Raw genomic sequence first — 11,871 nt, forward strand, 5'->3', positions numbered from 1 at the left:
TGAATATAGTCATGCCGTAAATAATTGGTAAACAAGTTGGTAACGAGGATGTGGCAACAAAATGGTGTGGAAGCGCTAGTTGGATTCTAGATGAATCACCACTTTAACCAACCAACCATCTATAGAATGGTGACACAATGGCCTAAAAATATATTTAGATGTGGAGGCTTGTGCAGTTCGAAATAAAGGTAAGGGCGTTTAAACATAGCTATCCTAAACTGATTGCTGCACATTGATTACCACCCATCAGCATCTCACTTTGACTTTTATTGCATAGTAAAATTTCATACCAAATTGTATGCTTCTTGAGTTCGAGGGGTTGATATGTAGTATTAGCTTTGATATCAAAGATATTTTCTTGTGAAATATGAGTGTTCTCCCTTTGATAAGTAGTGGCGCTTTGAGCTTCCGCCTTCAAATATTTGAAATTACCTTGAAGTGGTAATCAGTAAAAAAAAGAAAGAATGTAAAGTAAAATCCTCACACACAGTAGCTTGAAGCAATAAAATTTTTTCCTGTTTACCGTAGTCACTGCTGCTTAGTGATATCTTTTCAGCATGCATGCAGATCTATCATAGAGAATCTCTTTGAAGTTGTACTATCACTCTCAAACAACCGAAAGCTTAGCGGCGCAATGTCGTCAACCTCACTCATAATAAAAATATAAAAAAAAAACAGGCATAAAACGGCTTCTGTTACTAAATCACACATATTGTTCACTTCCGCTGCTGTGCGCAATATTCAGTTCGCGGCACGCCACAACACACGAGGCCATTCAGTGCTTCTTTTTTTATAAGCCCACCAAAATGCAAGCAGGTTTAGTCAGTTGGCGTACCTACAGTGGGACGGGCTGCTGATGGCAAACTTTATATCTATAATTAAAAGCTAACAAAGCGGCGAACATAAAAATAAATGAACTCACCGAGCTTCACTTTCAGAGAATCATCAGCAGGAGGGACAGCGTTTGTATTAAAAGCTACTGAGTGTTCTAACGTGGTGGTATAGCTGTTATCGTCGTTCGCATCCTCGTATACATCCTCGTCGCTGCTCTCCATGCCGACGGTATTGCGGCTGTCTTTGTTTTTGTTGGTGTTCTCGTTGTTCTTCTTGATGGCGTCTGATTGCCCATCATCGTCATCATCATAATCATCGTTCTTGTTGCAGCGAATGACATGTGACATGGACCCATCTGCTTCCGTTGTGGTTGTGGTGGTGGTGGCAAGTGATTGAACGTTAGTGGCTATTGTTGGCAGTAATGATGTCGATGATGACGTCACCGCCATTGCCGCCTTTATTATTGCTGATGAATGTGTCGATCTTTTGGAATTTTGTGGAGTAAGCAACATTTGCGCAGCGCCAAGTGACATAATTTTGTCGTCGTCGTCGTTGTCGTTGTCGTCGCCGTTGCCACAATGTTGCTGCTGACTGCTGCAAGTGTTGATTTTATTACTGCTTAAGCTGCTGCTCGCACTATTTGTGCTGCCATTTTTGTTGCTGCTCTCGCCAATAGTTATGGGACTTATATCCTCGTAATATAAAGAATTTGTTGCATTGCCGCCTTCTGTGTGCATCTCAACGGCTGCACCATCAACATTATAACCATCATAATCATTGACGGCTTTTTTGTTGCTGTTGCTGCTGCTGCTGCTTGCTTGAGCAATCACCTGCGACACAAAATCGGAATATTTCTGCAATTCCGCCAACAAGGCATCCTGTGTCGGCAGTGCCAGTGACAAATGCGTCGATGGGCCGATGGGATGTGTTTTTGCGTTTGGTTTTGACTCAGCTGTTGCGGTTTCGAATGCATTTTCTAGGCGCTGTTGTTCGCGTTTTCGATTGTAATACTCGTAATTGGTTGTCGATTTGAGTGCCTGCAGGTTGGCATCGTCCGTAGAGATGCCATCTTCTTCATCAAACAAATGCTCTTGCATTTCTGCCGCTTCATTGGCCTCATCACTACTCGTCGTATCACTTTCGAGCGCATGTACGATGCGTTCCTCAACGCGAAATTGAACCTTTTTTCTTGCCTGTGGAAGTGGAATGTAAAATTGCGATTTGGCAGTTGGTGGGGGCGAGATTGTGGTGTCCATGTGCATTAAATTTATGCGCCGTTGATTAGAAGGTGTCATTACTTTAGCACTATCTGTGCCGGCGCTACCCGTCAATCCCGTTTGCTGATCTTTAGCACTAACTATTGCCGCAGCACTCTCGGCTGTTGTGGATGTTGGACGTTTGAGTATGGATTTGATGTGCTGCGTGGGCGTGGCCGTTAATAGCATCATTCGTTCACCATCCAGCGCAGTTGGTGCAGATTTACTGCCAGCACTATTGGACAAAGTGTGTTCTGCTTCACTTTCAACACTTTCACTCGAATCAGACTTTCGTATACGCATTGGTCGCTTTGGCTGTGATGAAAGTGACACAGATGAAGAATTGAGGTGTTTTACTTGCTTACTATTGCTGCTTGCTGATTTTTTCGTCGTTTCCGCAACTTTTATGCTCTCGTAGCTGCGTCCATCCTCGTTTTGTTTGATTAATGATTTAGTCGTCGATTTGCTGCCACCTAAGCTAATACGCTGCCCAGCTATTGCTTGCACATTGCCATAGCTACGTTTGCCAAGTATTTCCTCATCATGTGAGCTACTGGCGTCTTCTTCACTAATATTTACATTAGCATTTGCAGTGCCAGCTGTGCGATTCTCACGTCGCAACACCGTTGCTTTATTTTCTGCCTTTGTGGTGGTGGCTTTTATCGATTGCGCTGCTTCATTATTGCTGGTGGCGTTTATGCGTGTGCTGCCGACTGGTATGTTGAAGGCAAAGGGTGGCGCTTCTTCCATAAGCGCCGCATCAGCTACATTAAAGTCATCATTTGGTGGCATAAACTCATTCTGAGAGCTTGAGGAGGAGGAATTGTTGGAGGTTGGAGTAGACAGTTTACTGCGTATTGTTGATGGAGTAGCAGCAGTTCCGCTATTCAGGTTAGAAGGGGCTTGGTTTAGTGAGATCAGGTCATAAGGATTTACATTGCAGCGTAGTATGGAGCGACGTGTGGCGTTTCCCTCGCCTCCGATTGAGCTTGTAATGGCGCCGGTTGCATTTAGCAACGTATCACTGCTCTCTACCAGCCAACAGTCGGGCTCTTCCACAACTGCCCCACTTCCACTATTCTGCTTTTTGCTCGGTGTAGGAAATTGACCACGTTTACGACTACGTCCGCGTACTGGACTTTCACTTTTGCCACGTCCACGCGATTTATCCTTTTCTCGAGTATTGTTGCCCGTATCACGGCTGCTACTAATGCTGCCGCCACCGGCGACACCCGGCTCGGGCGATAGCAGCCGCGTACGTCGCATTAAATCATATGGATCCTTTTGCGGATCGAGTATAGTGGGACGCGCCTTTTTCGAAGTGCTAACCACGCGTACGGTCGCGGAGCCGCTGCTGCGCAATTTGGACATGGCCAACATACCGCCGGTTGGCAAGCGCATAGTACCGCCGATGGGTGTTAAGGGCAAGCGTGACCCTTTGCACTTTTTACACACGCTCGCCTTCTTTACGTCGCGTTTGGCGCCATTTAGATATTCGGAGCACGAACATATAACCACAGCCAGTGGTTGCATATAATTGCCCGGCGATGATGGGGCCTGTGGCATAAAGTGATGGTATGAGGGGCGCGCGGGTATGCCGCGTACGGTGCCATAGATCCATGGCTCTGCGTATTTCATGGAACGTGAAAGAGCACTTGGCAAATACTCATAGCCGCCATTGCCATTGCCACCACCACCACCACCGCCACCGCCACCGCCATTGCCAATATGATAATCGCTTAGTTGCAGTGTTGGTAAATGCATTGCTGTAACTGTGTTGTAATGCTGGGCTTGGCTGCGGCCAAAATTATTTGCTTTATATGCGGAATCTTGCGTTCGTTTTGTATTTACTGTTGTTTGTCTTGTTGTTGCTACAGCAGCTGCGACGGTGTTGTGTATCTGTTTTGTGGATGTCACCGTTGCACTGGACTCAGTGCAATTACTTGCTGTAGTCGATATTGTGTTGTTGCTCTCTGTGGTTTTCGTAATCTTGAGCCGTTGACTCCAGCTTTTCTTTGATTTGTCGTACATCGGCGAATGCTGCAAAATAAGAGAGTAAAAAAAATGAAAGTGGAATATTGAGGATTGGTGATTGCCTTATTAAGGGTGCGGTGCAAGAGGCTTTAAGATTGGTAGAAAGGTATTTCGCTGGCATTAATTTATAGAATATAAGTACATTCGTACTTATTTACCATACAGTAGTTGGTGGGGCCTTGCATGCAATTTCGTACGTGTCAAAGGTGTTGTACGTGAAAAGGCAGCAGCCAAAGTGGCAAATGGAATTTTGTAGCTGTTTACGCCGCTGAACGCCTGGGGATTTGCCACTGACCTGCCTTGCCAGACATGTAAATATACTCTCCGCTACCTTTGCTGTAAATGTAAAACATTAACAGTTCAGTTGCCTTTGCTGCGTTGTGGCAGCAGCCAATTTCTCGTGCCCACTTTGTAGTTGGTGTCTTGTGAGGTGTACTTTGCTGTAGCTTACCTTTGTTTTGCGCACATAATCTCAATTTGAATAGCTCCTGCAATTTTTCACCGAGTCGTTGCATTGAAGTAGATCATAAGCAATCGCAGCGAACTGAAAATAAAATGAAATACAGAAAAAAATTATTTCAATGAAAGTTGAGAAGGTAACTTAAAATACATTTTAGATGATTACAGATTTTCTATTAGACTAGGGAATTGAACTTGCAACAAAGTAGTTGCTGGCCAGTTATTATGCGTCCGTGTGTACGTAAGTATGTCTGTATCTAGTTAAAGATATAATTTTTCCATTGCTGCCAACATTTACATTGGCCCTTCGCCTTTAGCGCATTCTTAATATGTTGTTTTTGTTCTGCAGTCAGTGTGAAATTATCAACACACGGAAGTACAAAGCAAGCTACGTCTCAATTCGCTTCCCTGCTTGATATTGAACGTAAATGCAAATGATTGTAGTAGGACAAATATTATTTTTAATAACGAATTGGCTGATAATAAGAAAAAGCTTAGGCTGAATACTCTGAGTAACCTATTTAGTAGATTGTACTACTGTGGGCAAAAAGTAAGGTGCATTTGGTTGTAAAATGAAAAATCTTTATTTATTCTTGTAAATCAATTTCATCCCCTTCAAAATAATCCCCTCTCGATGAAATACACTTATGCTAACGATTTTTCCAATCCCTGAAACATGCCAAATAGTCCATTTCCGGTGTAGCCATCAGCACCTTCTTCGATTCAGCTTTTATCTCCTCAATCGACTCGAAACGCGTTCCCCGGAGTGGTCTCTTGAGTTTTGGGAATAGCCAGAAGTCACACGGAGCCAAATCAGGCGAATACGGTGATTGCGGAACGATATGCGTGGAATTTTTGGCGAAATGGTCACGAAGAACGAGTGCAGTGTGAGACGGTGCATTATCGTGATGCAAAAACCAAGAGTTGTTGGCCCATAATTCTGGTCTTTTTAGACGAATTCCATCACGCAAATGACGCATAACGCTCAAATAATATTCCTTATTAACAGTTTGGTCAGGTGGAAGGAATTCATAGTGCACCACACCACGAAAATCGAAAAACACTGTCATCATGACCTTTATTTTTGAACGACTTTGACGTGCTCTTTTCGCTTGATTGGTCGGTTGTTTCAGGGTCGTAAGCATAAATCCAAGTCCATCTCCCGTAATGATGCATTTGAGCTTGTCCTGATAGTCTGAAATCATTGTTTCACACACATCAACGCGACGACTTTTTTCTAAGAAATTGAGAGTTTTCGGTAACAAACGAGATTTGACTTTTCGTAGGCCCAAATGGTCTTTCAAAATGGTTTTCACAGATCCTTCTGATATTCCGATCAATCAGTAAGGTCTTTAACAGTCAACCGACGATTTTAGAGCACTAACTCCTTCACTTTATTGACGTGTTGGTAATCTGTTGACGTCGATGGTCGTCCGGAGCGCTCCAAGTCATCAACACGTTCTCGACTCTCTTTGAAGTCTTTTTACCACTTATAAACATTTTTCTGCGACATGGTCGAATCACCAAATGCCTTCTGCAACATGCTAAACGTTACCGGAGCCGAAATTTCATTCCGCAAACAAAATTTGATGGCACTTCTCTGCTCAATCAAATCAGACATTGTAAAAATCGAAAAATGCACTCTTGGTCGTTTGGTAAGTACAAGCGTAAATATATTACTGATAATGACATTCACATGAAAGTTGGCCCAGATGTTATTAACAGTGCTGCCAACTCATAAAAAAAATTACTAGAGCGAAGTTTTAATCCCGCGAAGTTTGACAAATAAATTCACCTTACTTTTTGCCCACAGTAGTATTGAGTTTAGGGCGTATCCAAAACCCAAAATCACTCTACCAAACACTCATTCATACGAGTATAGTACAGCTCATCGTGCTTGAGGGCTGGAGAAAATAATTGACGTGAGGAAAAACCAAAGTGTGAAAGACGACTGGATTCATAATGCCTCCTCAAACTCTCTAAACTTCTCGCACGTCTTCATTAGTCATATAAACTTTTGAAAGAACTTACATTTGTCTAGCTGGAAAGCTGGAACTGTTGTTCAAGGAGGTGTAACAGTTCTTTTGAATACAATTTCAACTCCTCCACTTCACTCGCCGTAATCATTTTTTTAACGATTTTTTTTTTCTTTTCATTGCTTTAAAATAATTTTTTCTGATTATTATTCAACTTTTGTTTATTGTTTTCGTTTATCTTCGTTTATTTACTTTTATTCTGGCTTGACAACTAATCTCCATAAATTGTCGATACAAATTAGAGAAGGCAGCAATTCGTTCGAAATTCTCAACGTAATTTAAATTGAATCACTTGAAAATTAGGTAAATCGCGTTCAAAATGTTGTATGACGAACTAAATAATTCTAAGGGTAATTGGGAAATGAATTGCGAATGAGAGAGCGAATTACGAATAGGAGAGCCAATTTCGTGCCGTGGGAGCATAGCTTGAGTAGTTCGAATATGCGATTAATCGAATATCAAGAGCCTTAGTAAACTGCCCATTTCTGAGAATAGAGCATTTTCTCTTGCCTTTTTGCCTTTTCCTTCACACACACCAGGTTTTCGCCGAAAAAATACACTTTATTTGGATTATCCAATTAGATCAAATAAGTGCCATTTTGTGTAATAAATTGTGTTTTTGTTTTTTCAAGGCAATTTTATAGATCTGTAGTTGAAGAAGTTCTATTCTGTTAAATCTTTCCTGAAGCCCGTTTTGTGCCAATAAGAAAATTTTCCAATTTTCGAAGCTATTGTCACGTCGTTAAAGCTGTGTGATAGAACACCACTCGCCAACTCTAACGGCTTCTGCTCGATCGATTACTTTATTCTGATCTGCTGTTAACAGTAGAGCACCGAATTGATTGATGGGCCAGATAGGAGAAGCTCATGGAGGAATAATTCATCCAATACCATTAAGCACAGAACAAGTTTTTATTGACCTCTTTACCTGGTCTGACGATCATTTGGGTGGGCTTTAAAAATTAGTCGACTTGAAAGAGCGATGACGCCTCCCAAAAAGATGGCGATCCTTTGGAGTACCTTATCGCGATTTGACTCCCATCCTTTTCGGGTTTCGCGCAAGTTTTTGTATACTTCAAAAAATGGGTCGACTTCGTTACGTTTAAGCAAATAACCAACTACGTATATAAAAATAGGTTCTAATGTTTCTGTTATGCCAATTTCTGTTTTCCTCAAACATCGAACTTTTACTTGAAATCAGCTTTATTCAAATGGCTCTTTACTTCCTAGGCAATAAAATAAAAGCTTACATGGCATTCCCACTGCACGGTTTTCACAATTTCATCGCAATTTTCGTCGGATCCAGGGGAAAATCTGCACCGAAGCTTGCACTTCTAACTTCACTGACGGTTTCGAGATGGAATCGGGGAAGATATTAACATTTTCTCCCGATAGTCAAGCCGCGATTAAGGCTCTGACGACGCCATGGTGCAAAACGAAATTAGTAAACTCCTGTAAGGAGGATATCAAATATTTTGGGTGTGCAGGTAACATTTCTTTGAACTGGGTTTCAGGACACAGGAACCTAGAGGGAAATGAAATTACTGATGAGCTTGCCAGGAAGGGGACTGTATTGGCCTCAAAGACCTTTTACCCGGTCATCGGCATCCCTCTGACAGTTATTAAAGGGGAAGTGCACAAATTTTTTCTCAGGAAAGCGCAGAAAAGATGGAGCTCCATATCTTCTGTTTGGCTGTAGATATCTGCCTGTTGGAGATCTCATAATGGTATCAAAACTGCGCTTTAGTGCTACTACCGGCACTTCAACCATTTCACCTACCTACCTACCATACATTTGCGGTAACCGGATCGGCGGTCGTTAAAAAAATGCTTATGTATATGGAAAATATAGGGAAAAGCAAGACATTTGTTGCCGTTAAGGAAAGTGTACGACAGTCCTTTCCATGTTGTGCGCAAAAATGTGGTCATTTGTCGTAAATTTTGGCGAGATCTGTATCGAGATCTGGATGACAGACTATGTCCTACATTCGCTGATTAGGCTCTAGAGCAACTATGGGCAGACCCTGACTTTGTGAAGGAAATCATTTTCATCAATGAAGTTCACTTCTAGTTAAATGACCTCGTAAACAAGGCAAAGTTTGGAATTTAGAGCGGTGAAACTTGGTGTGAAGTTTTGGCCGGCGGTGGAGCCCTCTGGTATCTTACGGAAACACTTCTTGAAAGGCTTTTTCTTTTAGAAAATATATAAAGGGTTTTCCAAACAGAGGTGTTATTTTCATATTCAAAGAAAAATGCACCTGTTATTGGAAAACCCTTTATTCTTTACTTTTTCATTTTTCCGGGTATTTAGGTAGTCGGTCGCTAGACCAACGCACTTACACCGTTTCCGATCCATTGTGATATTCCCAACATTTCCATATACACAAATACATACAAGTATAAAGCGTAACTTTACACTAGAGAGTAATCTTTCTTCCTTTTCTCTCAAAAAAAAAACATCATTTTATTAAGAAGTTAAGAAGTTTGCTTGACTCTTATTTAGGAACATCTTGCGAGCCTTGGATGTCATTATTTCGAGGAGTTCTAATCAACTTTTGTTCTAAAATTTTGAGCATTTTTTACTTATCTTATTGGACATAGGAAAAAAGAGAAAACTTTTTTCTTGTGTTCCACCCACAGCTGTTGAACAAAGGAACAATGCAACAGTTATTACAACCACAACAATTGCAAGCGAAACACTTTCGACAAATTCGTAGTTTTTTTTTTGCCTTCAAGAAATTGTTTTAAATGGAGGAGCCAAATGGCATGTAGCAAAATAAAATTGTATTCACCAAGTGTTGTTGTGTAAACTCGAAAATGTAATCTGCAGTGAAGTAAGGAAAAACGAGAAAAATGGGGAAAATAGGGTAGGTGTAACGGCAATATTAGCAATAACAAAAGCACTAGTCATAGTGGCAACAGCAATAAAAGCAAAAAGAGAGCATTCAACATTTAACAAAGTTTTTGAAGCGTTGCATGTAGGATGTAAAAAGAAAGGACACAAAAAATAAACAGCTCGACACCAACAATAATCGCCCGAACAACAGAAATAACATTTACAACAAAAACATAGAGGAGCAAACATAATAAATGCTGTAACGATTGCAAACGCAAAGGAAACTGTGCTACATGCAGCGGAGTTGAGCTGCCGCATCTGCAACAACAGCAATAGCAACAATGCTAACGAAATCAAGAAAATCAACAGTGCAGCAACAAAACCCAAAAGCGTTGCTTAAATTTAAATGACAGTGAAGAGGGCAAGAGAGAGCGGGCGGGAGAAAGAGAGAGGGAGCGAAAGAATTAGATGCGCCAAAGAGTGTGGAAATTGGTGTAAATTATGTGAAGCAAATATAATAAGGAACGCAAAAGCGCAAGAATAAGCAAGCTGCGTATCCTGCTTTTTGATTAATATTCGGCGCACAGTGGCTAGCGTCCACAAGCTTCCGAGTGAGTGAGTGTCAAGTGGCCGACTAGTGAGAGATGTTGACTAACAACCGGCGACCAAACCAGTCATGTTTAGCGTGACCCAGCTATATTATACCGCATTGTGTACAAACAACCCACACCTAAATACAAATAATAGCAACAACAAGAGCACCACATTTATATTAACCAGCGCACAAAGACACCTTTTTCTAGACTAACTACGTACACACGAGTATGTGCAACCAGTTTCCCCACTCAAAAATTGCAGAAAAGTGAAAAAAGTACCTATTGCCAGCGGACATTTGTGCAACTTTATTGTGTAGCAAACTTGGTAAATACACCAACAATAGCATTAGCTCCTCTTGTGTGGGTGCTGAGGAACAGAAAGAAAAATGAAGAAAATCTTGCCCTACAAGATGTGCTGCGTCTGTACATACATACATATGTATATGTGCATGTATGTACATAAAAATAAAAGCTTAAAAAAACAACAACAACTAAGGAAGTGCTAAATTCGGTCCTGACCGAACTTGAAATACCCGCGCACGTTTTAATAAATTTTAATTTGGGCTGGCTATTAATTTTCGCTATTCAAACAAAGGCAACGGAAATGGTAGAGTTTCAGCTTGCAATATTAACACATAAAAAGTGGGCGTGGCATTTTTATATCTCAATAAAATTTATGTTGGATCTAAATGAGCTGTACCAAGTTTGTGCGAGTTTTATGAAGCCCTTATCGAGGTATAGCACTTACCTAAAAGTGGGCGTGTCACATCCTATTTCTTAAAGATTTACTTGCGTCGTATTTCTTTTTTTAGGCCCATCAATTGAACCAAACTTGAGTCACTTTTTTACCACTTATAACAGAGATTATTGCTTTACCGTTATACGTCAGGTGGACGTCGTTATTCAGCAAATTTCTCTCATTTCCAATACTAAACTAGTTTGAATTAATAATGATTTGTTTCCTTGAAAAATATTGGAGGTTGAATTATTGGGAGGTTGAGTTAGTTTTAAAGGTTTTTTCGAAGATTTGGGGCTTTATTGTGAAAAAACGGTACAAAATATTTTATTCGAAGTATTGGCCATCGCTAGCTACAACTTTCGCCCATCTTTCGGGCAATTTCCGGATGCCGTTTCTCCAAAATTCTGGCCGCTGCTTGGCTATCCATGACTCAACCCATATTTTGGTAGCCTCGTACGAGGAGAACCGCTGGTCCGCCAAATCGAGACTCATATGCCGGAACAAATGATAATCGGAGGGAGCTATGTCTGGACTATACGGCGGGTGGGGTAACACTTCCCAGCCAAGCGTTCCAAGGTATTTTTTGACAGGTTGAGCAACATGCGGCCGAGCGTTGTCATGTTGCAAAATAACCTTGTCGTGCCTTTTTACCGTTTCCGGCCGTTTTTCTTTCAATGCCCGGCTTAAACGCATCAATTGCAGTCGGTAACGATCCCCCGTGATTGTTTCGCCCGGTTGGAGCAGCTCAAAATATACGACGCCGACCTGATCCCACCAAATGCAGAGCATGATTTTCTTGCCGTGAATATTCTGCTTGGCCGTCGACGTTGATGCGTGGCCGGGCAAACCCCATGATTTTTTGCGTTTTGGGTTATCGTAGTGGATCCATTTTTCGTCGCCAGTCACCACCCGATGCAAAAAACCCTTCCGATTTTGTCGCTCGATCAGCAATTCGCACGTAAAAAATCGCCGTTCGACGTCGCGCAGCTTCAACTCGTATCACCCAATGTTCTTGCTTTTGGATCATTCCCATCGCTTTTAGACGCTTGCAAACGGTCGATTTATCAACGCCCAATGATTC

The 11,871-nt window shown here is 41.6% G+C and overlaps 1 protein-coding gene across 1 annotated transcript; it reads right to left on the reverse strand.

Annotated features, from left to right (window-relative positions):
- Positions 1-208: 208 nt before the first annotated feature.
- Positions 209-4,668, reverse strand: LOC129241902 (serine-rich adhesin for platelets-like). Its single transcript, XM_054878452.1, has 3 exons — positions 4,576-4,668; positions 923-4,130; positions 209-432 (listed from the first exon to the last, which is right to left on the reverse strand). The coding sequence occupies exons 2-3, from the start codon at positions 4,119-4,121 to the stop codon at positions 209-211; spliced, it is 3,423 nt and encodes a 1,140-aa protein (XP_054734427.1). The 5' UTR covers positions 4,122-4,130; positions 4,576-4,668.
- Between the last annotated feature and the right edge of the window lie 7,203 nt (positions 4,669-11,871).

The sequence above is a fragment of the Anastrepha obliqua genome, chromosome 3 (genome assembly GCF_027943255.1).
Source record: "Anastrepha obliqua isolate idAnaObli1 chromosome 3, idAnaObli1_1.0, whole genome shotgun sequence".
Classification (NCBI taxonomy): Eukaryota; Metazoa; Arthropoda; class Insecta; order Diptera; family Tephritidae; genus Anastrepha; species Anastrepha obliqua.

What these genes read in the sequence shown, in the direction of transcription:
- LOC129241902 (XM_054878452.1), bottom strand. Translation starts at nt 4,121, where the DNA reads ATGTACGACAAATCAAAGAAAAGCTGGAGTCAACGGCTCAAGATTACG. An exon ending in TTCTCTGAAAGTGAAGCTCG is followed by an intron (nt 433 to 922) that starts GTGAGTTCATTT and finishes TACCACTTCAAG; the next exon opens with GTAATTTCAAATATTTGAAG.